This window comes from Vipera berus, assembly GCF_964194415.1.
Source record: "Vipera berus genome assembly, chromosome: 5".
Classification (NCBI taxonomy): Eukaryota; Metazoa; Chordata; class Lepidosauria; order Squamata; family Viperidae; genus Vipera; species Vipera berus.
In genome coordinates, this window is record NC_138207.1 from 102,548,623 (window position 1) to 102,563,800 (window position 15,178).

Consider the following 15,178-nt stretch of genomic DNA (forward strand, 5'->3'; position numbering starts at 1 on the left):
CCAGAATTCCTCAGCCAGTCCACAAGTCATAAAAGGGCCAAGTTTGAAGACCGCCTGGCTTAACCTCTCGAGAAATATAGTCCCGTCTGTGTAAAAACGTGTCCAAGTAGTAGAAAAACGGATCATTAATCATCAATGAAATGATTACCTCTTCTAAACCGCCCCCCCTCAAAAAAAACCCCTGCCCCCTTGGAAACGCCTTCTTTTATTAATAAAAACGATTGCCTTAAAACGTGTTCTTCATCTAACGATCGACAGTTGCGCGTTCAACTGTTCAGGAAGAGAAAGAGTAACGCCCTCGGTTGTCCAAAGGGCTGATCGACAAGGTGATCGCTTTCAACTGTGCGGTGAATTGAATTCAGTTAAAACTGGACAGGCTTCTATCAGCTGACTCGGAATCCAGCTTTTTAACCTCTAAGGCACATCCCTTGCTTTCCTGGGAAATAACGTTTACGGGGGTCGATTTTGCCCACATTTGACACAGAAGGGGCCTTTGCAAAAGAAAGGAAGCAAATAGACGGGAAGAAGACCACCCAGATCGTGTTTTTTTTTATTTTAATTCCATTTATATCCCGCCCTTCTCCGAAGACTCAGGGCGGCTTACAAGCTTAGCAGTAGCCTTCATTCTATGTATATGCCTGCTTATTAGGGCTTTCACACCCCCCCCAAGCGGCATTATTACAAAGTCAGCTTATTGCCCCCAACAATCTGGGTCCTCATTTTACCTACCTCGGAAGGATGGAAGGCTGAGTCAACCTTGAGCCTGGTGGGACTCGAACCTGCACTGATTGCAGGCAGCTGGTGTTACTTAAGGAGGCATTAGCCCACTGATCCACCAAGGCTCTTATTTATCTATCTATCTATCACTTATCTATCTATCTATCATCTATCTATCTATCTTATCTGTCTGTCTGTCTGTCTGTCTGTCTACCTACATACCTACCTACCTACCTATCCATCTGTCTCTCTATCTATCTATCTATCTATCTATCTATCTGTCTGTCTGTCTGTCTGTCTCTCTATCTATCTATCTATCTATCTATCTATCTATCTATCTATCTATCTATCTATCTATCTATCTATCTATCTATCTATCATCTATCATCTTTTTTTTAAAATTCCATTTACCATATATACTTGAGTATAAGCCGAATTTTTCAGCCCACTTTTTGGGCTGAAAAATTCCACTTCGGCTTATACTCCAGTCAACAAAAAAAACTTACCGAGGACTTGTGCGCGGCCGAGGCTTTGGTGCTTCCGGGATCGCGCGCACCTCTCCCAAGCCACCGCCGTCCGGAGACCTGCCGACGTTTGGGGAGGTTTGGGGAGGTGCGCGCGCACCTCCCCAAACCTCCCCAAACTTCGGCAGGTCTCCGGACGGCGGCGGCTTGGGAGAGGTGCGCGCGATCCTGGAAGCACCGAAGCAAGTCCTCGGTAAGCTCCGGGCGGTCACTTGCTTCGCGTCTCCTGAGGGAAGGGGGGGCGACTGGAGCGGGCGTGTTTCCTCGCCTGCTGGGCGCCGCGATTTGCCCGGGGAACGCGCGGGCCCCGAATGGCAGCGTGGAGCGAGGAAGCTGACAGCCAGGGCTTCCCCGAGAGCCGCGGCCACACAGGGTATTCCTGTGTATTCAGGCTTGCAAAATGGCGGATCGAGCCTCTGCTGGCGGCAGAGGCTTGCAGAACGGCGGATTGGCTTATACTCGAGTCAACAACTTTTTCCAGTTTTTGGGGGTGAAATTGGGGGTCTCAGCTTATACTCGAGTCGGCTTATACTCAAGTATATACGGTATATCCCACCCTTCTCCGAAGACTCAGGGCGGCTTACAAGCTTAGCAGTAGCCTTCATTCTATGTATATGCCTGCTTATTAGGGCTTTCACACACCCCCAAGCAGCATTATTACAAAGTCAGCTTATTGCCCCCAACAATCTGGGTCCTCATTTTACCTCCCTCGGAAGGATGGAAGGCTGAGTCAACCTTGAGCCTGGTGGGACTCGAACCTGCACTAATTGCAGGCAGCTGGTGTTACTTAAGGAGGCATTAGCCCACTGCTCCACCAAGGCTATTAACAGAATTATGCATGACTTAAGCAAGGACTGGAACTGCCGGAACAGGGGACGGGGAGGTAGAAAAATGCCACTTATGATCAAAGGCCGCACCGTTTCATTTGTGTATGCCTCTGCTGGATGAAGTTGGCACCGGGATGAATTTCTGGACCATTTCGAACAAGTTTCCTCATGAAGCCGATGTTGGCTTTGTTTATCTGCAGCGGGAAGAGCAAATAAAAATAAAATAAATGGAAATACACCTTCAAAGGTCCAGTGTGTAATGGGGGGGAAAAAAAACTCACCACTTTATGATTTATGATTTATTTATTTATTATTACATTTATATACCGCCCTTTCCCGGAGGACTCAGGGCGGTTTACAGGGTAATTAAAAACCAAAAATACAAAAGTTAAAAACCAAGTTTAAAAAAGATTAAATTTATCCCTGTATAAATAAAACCCCAATTAAAATAAATTAATCCTCAGCCTGATGATGACCTAAAGAACAGGATATATGGAGCATGTGCTGAGAGTTGGCAAAATAAGATAAATGTGACAACATTATGCAAAATTTAATAAATACGTCAAGGTTAATATATGGCATCAACATCATGACCACCGCCACACCCGGGACAGGGACTATCATGATCCTCCCACCATTACAAATAATACAATTCTGACTTATTTCACTCTTGCTGGGTTGCAGTTAACAGAATAACAGGCTAACAAAATTAACCGAGCTGAGAAGTACTTTAGAGGTCTTCTAGTCCAATCCCCTGCTCTACACCATTTCAGACAAGTGGCTGTCCAGTCTCTTCTTAAAAGCCTCCAGTGATGGAGCACCCACAGCTTCTGGAGAAAAGCCGTTCCACTGGTTGATTGTCCTCGCTGTCAGGAAGTTTCTCCTTAATTCTAGGCTGGTTCTCTCCTTGATTAGTTTCCATCCGTGGCTTCTTGTCCTGCCTTCTGATGCTTTGGAGAATAGCTTGACTCCCTCTCCTTTGGGGCATCCCCTGAGATACTGGAACGCTGCTATGAGGTCTCCCCTAGTCCTTCTTTTCATTAGACCAGACCAGGGGTCTCCAAACCTGGCCCTTTTATGACTTGTGGACTTCAGCTTCCAGAATTTGAGAGTTGAAGTATGCAAGTCATAAAAGGGCCAAGTTTGAAGACCCCTGGTCTGGATCCAAGCCCGCAGTTTCATCAAAATGGCTGATTGAGGAATTCTGAGAGTTGAAGTCCGCAAGTCATAAAAGGGCCAAGTTTGAAGACCCCTGGTATGGATCCAAGCCTGCAGTTTCATCAAAATGGCCGACTGAGGAATTCTGGGAGTTGAAGTCCGCAAGTCATAAAAGGGCCTTCTCTTTCTAGAAGAGTCTCAACGTCTTTTTTATATCGTGGCGACCGACCGACCGATGGGAAACTGTTCTTCACAGTTGAATGGGAATGAATTCTCTGAAGAATTTCCTGCCCGTAAAAACGTTACCCACAAGTGCCAGGGAATATATGAAATGAGAGGCTGAACAATAACGAGGCAGTCTTGAGTCAGACTGGCCTTTCACCCAAATGTCTACGATCTCTATGCGATCAGGAAGAAGCTGGATATTTTCATCTCTTCCTGATTAGCGTGCACACACAGGATAAGAGAGCATGACGGATTTTAACAGAATACAGAATACCAGAGTTGGAAGGGACCTTGGGGGTCATCTAGTCCAACCCCCTGCTCAGGCAGGAAACCCCATACCATTTCAGACAAGTGGCTGTCCAGCCTCTTCTAAAAAATCCTCCAGTGATGAAGCACTCACAACTTCTGGAAGCAGGTTGTTCCTCTGGTTAATTGTCCTCACTGTTAGGAAGTTTCTTCTTAATTCCAGGTTGCTTCTCTCCTTGATTAGTTTCCATCTGTTTTTTTTCTTGTCCTGCCTTCGGGCACCTTGGAAAACAGGTCAACTCCCTCCTTTTCTGTGTCAGCCCCTCAAATATTGGAAGACTGCTATCCTGTCCCCCCTCGTCCTTCTCTTCATTAAACTAGACGTACCCAATCCCAGCAACCCTTCTTCAGATGTTTTGGCCTCCAGTCCCCTAATAATTTCTGTTGCCCTTCTCTGAACTCTTTCCATAGTCTCAACATCTTTTTTTTTATATTCTGGTGACCAAAACTGGACGCAGGATTCCAAATGTGGCCTTCCCAAGGCCTTGTAAAGCGGTACTAACGCTTCGGGTGATATGGATTCTAACCCCGTTAACGCAGCCTCGGAGTCATTTCAATTCCACTCCAACCAAGGGAGAAAACTTTCACTGAGGGCCCCTTGGAGAGGGCTTCTGCCCCAAAGGGCCACAGCACAGAGAGTAAGGGAGGAGGTCATTCCAGCTTACCTTCTCAGGAAAGGTGAGAATCTTTGCCACGTGAACAGGCACGGCCACCTCATCAATTCTCAGGTTAGGATCAGGAGAGATCACCGTTCTGCCTGAGAAATCGACTCGCTTCCCAGACAGGTTTCCCCTAAACCGGCCTTGAAAATAAAATAAAAAAAGGAAAGGAAAGAGGGAAAATGAGATAATGTAAGTCTAGGAGTGGACCGTAAGAAAGGCCGAGCACCAAAGAATGGAGGCCTTTGAACTACGGTGCTGGAGAAGACTCCTGCGAGTCCCTTGGACTGCAAGGCGATCAAACCAGTTGGTCCTAGAGGAGATCAACCCTGACTGCTCTTTAGAAGGCCAGATCCTGAAGTTGAAGCTCAAATCCTTTGGCCACCTAATGAGAAGGAAGGACTCACTGGAGAAGAGCCTCATGCTGGGAAAGGTTGAGGGCAAGAGAAGAAGGGGATGACAGAGAATGAGGTGGCTGGATGGAGTCACTGAAGCAGCAGGCGTGAGCTTAAATGGACTCCAGAAGATGGTAGAGGACAGGAAGGCCTGGAGGAACGTTGTCCATGGGGTCGCGATGGGTCGGACACGACTTCGCAACTAACAAGAAGTCTAGGACCACCTGTACTTATGTATCAGGGTGGCCAGAGATGACAATGAGACTTGGATTTATTTTCTAATGGCCGCCAAATGCCTTACGGTGGGCCCACAAAGATGGAGGCAGCTAAGACCGACCTTGCTTCCCCTTCAGCCTTTGAACAAAACCTCTGGTCCATTTCTTGGGCGCCATGTTGAGGGGGATGCCGGAAAGTTCGCTGTTAATATACAGGGCACATTGTAGCTGCAGGAAATCCCAGTCCTCCATTATCATCTGAGTTTTGGCTCCCGATATTCTATGCTGAACAGACAGGAAGCAGCCGAACAAGCCAAAAGAAACCAAACCAACAGAGACAAGATTAAGCATGTAATCAAAGTCCTGCTCTACAGTTAGCACATTATGTACAGCAAGTGGAAGGACTGGATACTTAAACAGCCTTAAAGAAAAGGTTTCCTACTCCACTTTTTACAAATCGTATTTTAAAGCGAGAGGGGAAGGGTAAGATGGGTATTGTAATATATGACCAATTTTCTTTATCATTTTTTTTTAAAAAAAAAAACGGAAACAACGTGGATTTATTTCCCTTTTTTTCAAATTGAAAGGGGGGGAGAAAAGGTAAATAAAAAACAAATAATCAAAGGGAAAAAAACTTTTCTTCCGCTGTAAACCGCACAAAGCAAAACAAGAAGCCACCTTTTTGATCACATCGTTCAGGAAAATGATTTCCGTCAGCTTCATCGTTAGATCGTCCTCGTTGGTGCCGGACTTCAAGTCGCTGATCACAGAAGGCCGAATGCACAGCGGGGGAACCAAAAGGCGGGTCAGGATCAAATCGGAAGGCTTCCCCGATTCGGGGTTCATCAGGAGCAGAGGGATGTCTTCTGCAGGGATCCTCTTCAAGATGTTCAACACCATCAGGGGGTTGAGGTTCTCCTGGAAGATTCAAAAACAAGAGGGTCACATTTTTGCCCAATCATCCTATATCTGGGTCTATGACAACTCGCCACGGCCAACTCATTACTGTGGCCAACTTAATACAGACAACTCACCGTAGCCAACTCAATACAGACAACTCACCGTAGCCAACTCAATACAGACAACTTGCCGTGTTCAACTCAGTACAGCCAACTTGCCGTGCTCAACTCACCATAACCAACTCAGGAGGAAGGCAGGATTCACTTTACAACCGTGTTACTAACTTAACAACTGCAGTGATTCACTTAACAACTTGTGGCAGGAGAGGTTGTAAAATGGGGCAAAGCTCACGTCACTACACCTTGCTTAAGCAGCGGAAACTTTGGGCTCAATTCTGGTCGTCAGTAAAGGACTACTTGCAGTCTGCTAATCTTACAAAAACACCCAACAACATTTAAGATCATTTACTCTCCTGTGATGTTTCAATCCAGGCAGTCCTCAAATTACAGCAGTTCATTTAATGACCGTTTGAAGTTACGACGAAACTGACAAAAAAAGTGACCGGCGACTGTTTTTCAACCTTACGACCGCTGCAGCATCCTCCCCCGTGGTCACATGATCAGAATTCAGACCTTTGTCAACTGGTTCACATTTACGACGGTCGCAGTGTCCCGGGATCATGTGATTCCCTTTTGCGACCATCTGACAAGCAAAGTCAACGGGGGAAGCCATGTTCACTTCACGACCGGGTTATTAACTTATCAACTGCCCATGATTTATTTAACAACGGTGGCAAGAAAGGTCGTAAAATGGGGCAAAACTCACTTAACACGTCTCACTTAACAACAGAGATTTTGGGCTCAACTGTGATCATAACCCGAGAACTACTTGTACTTTCCTAATCCTACAAAAAAAAATGACGTCGAAGATAATTTACTTCTCTTGTGACATCCATGGGAATCTCACATACCAACAGAAACCTGGATTCATTATTATGAAGATGTTTGATTTATTAACCCAGGTAATTTATATAATGGTTTTGATTTATTAAAGGGGATATTGTATTATTAAGTAGATGATTTAATATGGTGGGAAATAGGTAACTTTTAGGAAATACAACAAGATTACATTCAAATAGATAAAAACGTGTATTTTGGATATTACATTTTGTTATGAAGTGAGACAAGGTAAATCTTGGTTACCCAAAGCCTGAAAGTTATAAATATCAAAGGTTAAATTGGAATATCGATGAGAAATCAGAAACTGGATAAAAATTAATGAGAGGATACGGATTGTTTGTGAAGACTGAATGAATGTAATTAAGATAGGCATAAGCTAAAAATCTGTTGATAAACGTAGTCATGATGTTTTTATTGAATTGATATAATTACAACTGTACTAGCTTGAATATGAGACAGTAAATGTTAAGGGGAAAAGGGAAGAAATATCTGATGTTGTAACACAAGGTTTGCACTAAAGGTTTGGTTATGGAACTGTGCTGCCACCACGTGGCTGTGTGGAGAAATCACAATGTGGGCAGTCAGACCCTCCTACCCTATGATGTATTTCCTTTCCCCTCCCCTTTCTGGGATGGACTTCCTCCTCCTTAGTCCCCAGAGAGTTCATTCTCCATTAGAGTAGACATGTGATACCAAGCAAACTCAATATGCAGATCCTGGGAATATTACCATTTTCTAACCTTAGAGATACCTTGGAAATATCTTGGAAATGCTGTACAAAGGTCATCTGAATGCATCCACCTACTGTATTCAACTCTACATGCAATAAAGGTATTTCTATATGATAAAAGGTGTTTCTACGAGTTCAAAACTATCTGGAGAGATCTGTTAATGTTAATGACATCTGCTTATATAGACCATAGAAGTCTTAACAAGAGATTAATTAAAGTACAACAGCTTCGATCCAAAATAGTTAGAAAATGGTAATATTCCCAGGATCTGCATATTGAGTTTGCTTGGTATCACATGTCTACTCTAATGGAGAATGAACTCTCTCGGGACCAAGGAGGAGGAAGTCCATCCCAGAAAGGGGAGGGGAAAGGAAATACATCATACGGTAGGAGGGTCTGACTGCCCTCATTGTGATTTCTCCACACAGCCACGTGGTGGCAGCACAGGAACTATTGGTTAACCCAGACACCGCGTTGCTTTGTAAATGCGCAAATGTAAAATTGGAAAATTAATATTTTTAAAAAAGAAAAGAAACCTGGATTGCTGCGGAGAAGAGGAAACTGGGCTAACAAATGGTTTGACATGTTTTGGGTCCTCACCTGGGCTTTTCCCAGTAAAGGTTCGATCTCTTTGTTATGCTCTATTGCAGTGTCGAAAGACTGAATGAAATGAGACACAACGGGGTCCACAATCTTTTTGGTGGTCTTGTACTTCTCGTGGATTATCTTCAGCAAGCCACACTTCTTCACAGTACCTGCAAGGGAACAAGGTTGCAAGCCCAGGTTGACACGAATCTGCTCTTTTAATTGACGTTTGCTGCTCGGCGCACAAAAAAAAGGAAACGGAAAGTTTTTTCCGCCGTAAGGACACCACCCCCCAAATGCAGAAAGATGGTGCAAGTGTTACGGTTTTCCAGTATGTGAAGAAGGAGTGCGTTCAGTTCCAGCCCACTTAGAGAGGGCTGCAAAGGACTGTAAAGCGGTATATAAGTCTAAGTGCTACTGCCATCTGCTGAACTCAGCATGTAAACTCCAACCGACAGAAGTGGTTGAGAATCAAACCTACCGTTGAAAGCACCACAGTGTGGGCAAGTGTTCTTCTTCCTGCATTTTTCAGAGATCTTTTTCTTCAAGCCCCTTTTCTGGAGATAGGTCAAACCGGGTCTCTTCAGATAATCCAAAAATTGTTTCTGTTCTTCAGTGGTCAGCAAGATATGGCAACAAGTTTTGCAAATCATCTAAAAAAAGAGAGAGAAGGAGAAAAGCTTTAAGGCCAGCTTTCCTACAGCAAAAGAAACAACGAACCTCTTTGGCTTTAATAAATGCGTATACATACACAAACACCTACACGCACATATATGACTTTGTGCAAGGCAAAAAGGTTGGATGAATTCGTACGTCAGGAATTGCGCTTCGTATATCAGGAAACGGCAAAAGCTCTGAACAAAACCTGTTTCTAAATACTTACAAACGTTTGGCGAAGGCTCCAGGCCTCCTGAAGACTTCATTAATCTTAATGAAGGTTAACAATTTGCAAAATAGTTTTATTTAATGTAACATTTCACCGATACGATGCAGAAACAGTAGGCTGGATACAATATATAACACAAGAAATCTGTGCATACGCAACTTTTACGTGAAGTTAAGTTCCTCTAAATTTAACTGGATTTTTTTTTCTCAAGCAAGTGAATGTAGATCAGCAATCTGGAAGTATTCAGCACAGTTAACAACTTTCCCTGCAACGAATATGCACATTAACCCCAGATTGAAGATGAATAGACAAGACCCAGACTCAAGAGAGCGCAGACTTTGTTCCAGATAATTAACTGTTCATAACGGTACAAGTTAAGTCACACTTGAGTTAAGCTGGATTCCAGGTCACTTCACAGACACAGCTACACAATTTTGTTGACAAGGGAGAAGGTGTTTGCTATTCTTTCTTCCAGGATATGTTTTTGCCTTCCCAGTCAAGCCCACCAACCTGATGTTTGATTTTTGTGCCTGCTCATTTCCAACCGACTTTGGACACCTCACAGCTTAAACAACATAAAGGCAACAAAATGCAATAAATTCCGATAGTGTTCCATCCAACAGCTAAACAGTTCTGCCCCTGCTTAGCGTCTAAGGCCAAACAAGTCAACTAAACATTTTTGCCTGTCGAAGCAAAGAAGCTCATTCAAGAGAGGATACTTGCAAATGTATTTCTTCTATACTATATCAAACTTCTGTTGATACTGTTTTAATGCCTGAAAAGCAAAATTACACTGTTGCCTATCACACAAGATGATAGGTAGGTAGGTAGGTAGATAGGTAGGTAGGAAGACAGACAATAGATAGAGATGGAGACGGATGGATGGCTAGACAAACAGACAGATATCACATTACTGCATCACGTTTCATGTCTCTTCTAATTAAACAGTACATTATGGATGGGTTCAGATTACATTTAGAATAGAATAGAAAATAGAATAATAAGAATAGAATAGAATGGAATGGAATAGAATAGAATAGAACAGAATAGAATAGGAAGCTGGAAGGGACCTTGGAGGTCTTCTAGTCCAGCCCTCTGCTCAAGCAGGAGGACCTATACCATCTCAGACAAGTGACCATCTAGCCTCTTCTTAAAAATCTCCAGTGATGGAGCGCCCACGATTTCTGGAGGCAAAGCTGTTCCACTGGTTGATTGTCCTCACTGTCAGGAAGTTTCTCCTTAATTCCAGGTTGCTTCTCTCCTTGATCAGTTTCCAACCACTGTTTTTCTTCCTTCCCTCTGGTGAACAACCCTCTGCCTTGTGTCAGCCCCTAGTCCAGCCCCTAGGCACATACGAGAGTGTAAATGCATCCTCAACACACCTCATTAAAGTTACCAAATCACTTTTCAGAAGTGTAGGAAAGTTCTGGAAAGTCCCTTCTGCTAAAACTGTGCAACTGCAGAAAGAGATGCAGCCGCTTTAATGAGCCCAGATGCTTGCATTCCTGCGCATTACGACGCACCTTTTCTAAACTGAATGCAAAGTACTCTGCAGCTTGACAGCAGTTCGAGTGAAAGATGCTTCCGCTACAGCTTTTGACTTGACCTTACCTGGAGAATCCCTATCACAGCTTTGAAGTATCCCACGTGAAAACAAGGTAACTCCAGGTCGATGTAGCCGTAATGCCCCAAACATTCTGCCAGATTTTTTCCACAGGTCTTACAAGGATGGTCTTTTTCACTTGTACCCTTGCATAAGAGAATAAAAAAAGAATGGATGGATATGTACATTTGTCAAGGCACTATTAGATGAATCAAGACTTTTCCCTTAAAATTAAACACAGAATTTCAGGAACAGAAATAAGGCACACGAGCACTCTACAGCCTTACAATCTTTCCAGGAGCTGAAGTGGAGATATCTAGAGGGGAAAAAAAAGGTCTGGAATACCTCAAAGTCACTTACGGCACAAAGAATTTTATTTCCAACAAATGCTTAGAACTATTCTCTTGAAAAGCTGGGTCTGGAGGAAAAAAAAGGAACATTTCATTTCGCTCCAGAATAGCCCATCTCCAGATTCACAACTCTTGCACAGATCCAAACCGAAGGATGTCTTAAGGACAGCAATAATCCCAGAAGGCAATACCATCGTTATAAAAATATACGACGATGTGAGCTTGCACGGGAACAAATGATAAAAGAAACAAAACTTAACATTATATAATTCGCTAAATGAAGCATCAAACACCAATCGGCTCAGCATGGTCAGGAAATACAAGTGGAACATGGGAGACAAATTGTAGCCTCTCTGTTTTAAACCTCCAGACACACGCACACACCCGTGAGCTTTATTGATTTCTCGGTTCCAATAAGCTGAACACTTCCTAGATTTTAGTTTACCATTTCCTGACTTATTCTGAAACTCTTCAGATATTTACTCCCTCAGTCGCTTCTGACATGCCCAAATCAGACTGAGCACCTAGAAGTCTTACCAGACGATGGTCCAAGACGCCATATTGAAGAGGAGAGTGGTTATCTTGGCTGTACAGGTTTTTACTGACCACCTGGATGTGAGCCTGTTGCCGCATTTCTTCAGGAGACTTCATCCCAAAGCAGATGTGGCTTCTAGAACGAAAAAACAACACAGAATATCATGAGGTAGAGATACAGAATAACAGAATGACAAGAGTTGGAAGGGACCTTGGAGGTCTTCTAGTCCAACCTTCTGCTCAGGCACGAAACCCTATACCATTTCAGACAAACGGTTGTCCAGCCTCTTCTTAAAAACTTCCAGTGTTGGAGCATTCACAGCTTCTGGAGGCAAGCTGTTCCATTGGTTAATTGTTCTAACTGTCAGGAAGTTCCTCCTTAGTTCCAGGTTGCTTCTCTCCTTGATTAGTTTCCATCCATTGCTTCTTGTCCTGCCTTCTCGTGCTTTGGAGAACAGCTTGACTCCCTCTTCTTTGGGGCATCCCCTGAGATATCAGAAGGCTGCTATCACGTCACCCTTCGTCCTTCTCTTCATTAAACTGGACATCCCCAATTCTAGCAACTGTTCCTTATATGTTTTAGCCTCCAGTCCCCTGATCATCTTTGTTGCTCTTCTCTGCACCCTTTCTAGAGTATCAATATTTTTTTTAATATCATGGCGACCAAAACTGGTCCTTGGTGATTATTTTCAAATCTCAGTCAGGGCGGAATAAGGTGCTTCCTCCCCAGGCCAAAAAAATAAAAAAACAAAACAGGGTGCAAACTTTCAAAGTTATATCTGGTAGCCTTCTAAGCATAATTTTACAAACCTGCCCTTAAGGCATAATAAAACAACTAAGCGCAACTAAAGTAAGATATTTTAATTCTTCCATATACTAATCTGCAATATCAACCCCTAACCCTTTTCCGCTAAACATATCCTGGAAGTTTTTTTTTGGGGGGGGGGGGCTGTTTTCCAATAAATAACACTAAAAAAGCACAAAAATGGAATTAGATAGATAGAGATAATTGATAGATGATACATAGATAGTATATAGATAGATATAAGATAGAGATATAGCGATAGAGATATAGAGATAGATATATATATAGATAATTGATAGACTACATAGAAAGATAGATATAGAGATAGATAGATAGATATGGATAGATATAGATAGATAGATAGATAGGGATAGATATAGAGATAGAGAGATATATAGGTAAAGGTAAAGTTTCCCCCGCACATGCGTGCTAGTCGTTTCCGACTCTAGGGGCCAGTGCTCATCTCCGTTTCAAAGCCAAAGAGCCAGCGCTTGTCCGAGGACGTCTCCATGGTCATGTGGCCGGCATGACTAGACGCCAAAGGTGCACGGAACGCCGTTACCTTCCCACCGTAGTGGTCCCTATTTTTCTACTTGCATTTTGACGTGCTTTCGAACTGCTAGGTTGGCAGGAGCTGGGACGAGTAACAGGCGCTCACTCTGCTACGCGGCACTCGGGATTCGACCCGCCAAACTGCCGACCTTCTGACAGACAAGCTCAGCGTCCTAACCCACTGAGCCACCGCATCCCTGAGAGATATATAGATATAGATAATTGATAGACTACATAAAAAGATAGATGATAGATATAGATAGGGATATAGATAGATATAGAGATAGATAATTGATAGACTACATAGATGATAGAGATAATTGATAGACGATACATAGAAAGAAGATAGATTGATAGATAGGGATAGATATAGATAGATATAGACATATAGATAATTGATAGACTACATAGATAGATAGATATAGATATAGATAGATAGATAGGGATAGATATAGATAGATAGGGATAGATATAGATATAGAGAGATATAGAGACATAGATAATTGATAGACTACATAAAAAGATAGATGATAGATATAGATAGGGATATAGATAGATATAGAGATAGAGATAGATATAGATAATTGATAGACTACATAGATGATAGAGATAATTGATAGACGATACATATAAAGTAGATAGATAGATAGATAGGGTTAGATATAGAGATATAGATAATTGATAGACTACATATAGACAGGGATATAAATAGATATAGATAACTGATAAACTACATAGATAGATAATAGAGATACAGATAATTGATAGACGAAACATAGATAGATAGTTAGATAGATAGATAGATAGTTAGATAGATAGATAGATAGATAGATAGATAGATATGGATTAAAAAACCCACGCATGGGCACAACCCCCCACCCTCCCAGCGCGGGCCCGGGCGCCTCACATTTTCTTGGCCACGTCCGTCTCGCGGAACTGCTCCTTGCCCATGGCTCCGGCTCCGGCTCCGGCCAGCCCGGCGGCGACGAAAGTGGCGGGGAGAAATCCCGGTCCGCAGCCGCTCACGCCGCAGTGACGTCGCCGGTGGAGCGACGCCGGGCGCTGCCCGATGACGTCACGGACGAGGCGGCGGGCAGCCTCGGGAGAACCCGGAAGTTGAGGAAGGCGCCTTCTGAATGATGGTCAGAGGGGGCGGGAGTGGGCGGGGCGAAGTGTAAACCCAGGGCAGGGGTAGGCAACCTCGGCTCTTTTAGGACTCATGGACTTCAACTCCCAGAATTCCTGAGTCAGCTATGCTGACTCAGGAATTCTGGGAGTTGAAGTCCATGAGTCCTAAAAGAGCCGAGGTTGCCTACCCCTGACCCAGGGGATTCTCTCTCTTCACTGCCTCATGGAGTGACAGATGAGAGAGAGAGAAAGAGAGAGAGATTCTCTTGATAGAAACAGGAATGTATGGTAGATAGATAGATAGATAGATAGATAGATAGATAGATAGATAGATAGATAGATAGATAGATGGATGATGGATAGATAGATGGAATAGAGAGTATTAGATAGATGATAGAACATGGATGGATGGATGGAAGGGATAGTATTAGATGATAGATAGACGATATAGAAGATAGACGATAGATAGATAGATATGGATGACTGGATAACTAGATAGATAGATGGTAGATTGATAAAGATAGATGGATAAAGAGATGGATAGATGATTAGATATAGATAACATGGATAGATGAATAGATTGATGTAGATAGATTGATAGATAAAGATACATGGCTAGGTGAGTAGATATAGAGTAGAAGGATATATTCAGTGCTTTTTTTTGTAAAAAAAAAAGGTGCTGGAACTCACACACCTCATACAACCTGCCTTGCCTTCCCTACAAGGTTCCATCCAAAAAAGGTGCCGGAACTCCGTTCTGTGACAAAAAAAGCCCTGGACATATTAATAAAGATAGATTAATAGATAAAGAGATGGATAGGAATATAGATAATATATGGATAGATTGATATAGAAATTGATGATATAGATGGACAGATGACTATAGATAATGGCTAGATGAATAGCTTGATATAAATCAGACATGTCAAACTCGCAATGTCACATGACATCATGCAGCGTATACACACCTGATAGGGATGATTGATAAGATATAGATGATAGGAGTCTCTTAACTGATTGATTGATAGAGGTAAAAAGTCTCTTGATAGGATGGATAGGTAGATGATAGGTATAAAGAAATTTGATAGATAAAGGAGTCTCTTCATTAGTTGATTTAGA

General features: G+C 42.9%; 1 protein-coding gene across 1 annotated transcript in view; it reads right to left on the reverse strand.

The window, feature by feature from the left end:
- Window positions 1–13,975, reverse strand: part of POLR3A (RNA polymerase III subunit A) — a 50,046-nt gene extending 36,071 nt beyond the window's left edge. The window contains exons 1-9 of the mRNA XM_081329716.1: window positions 13,839–13,975; window positions 11,578–11,710; window positions 10,699–10,836; window positions 8,683–8,854; window positions 8,217–8,371; window positions 5,705–5,944; window positions 5,149–5,311; window positions 4,423–4,559; window positions 2,159–2,262 (exon numbers count right to left, since the gene is read on the reverse strand). Of these exons, the coding sequence (XP_081185842.1) occupies window positions 2,159–2,262; window positions 4,423–4,559; window positions 5,149–5,311; window positions 5,705–5,944; window positions 8,217–8,371; window positions 8,683–8,854; window positions 10,699–10,836; window positions 11,578–11,710; window positions 13,839–13,882 (1,286 nt within the window). The 5' untranslated portion in view covers window positions 13,883–13,975. The remainder of the gene's footprint in view (window positions 1–2,158; window positions 2,263–4,422; window positions 4,560–5,148; window positions 5,312–5,704; window positions 5,945–8,216; window positions 8,372–8,682; window positions 8,855–10,698; window positions 10,837–11,577; window positions 11,711–13,838) is intronic.
- Window positions 13,976–15,178: the final 1,203 nt, after the last annotated feature.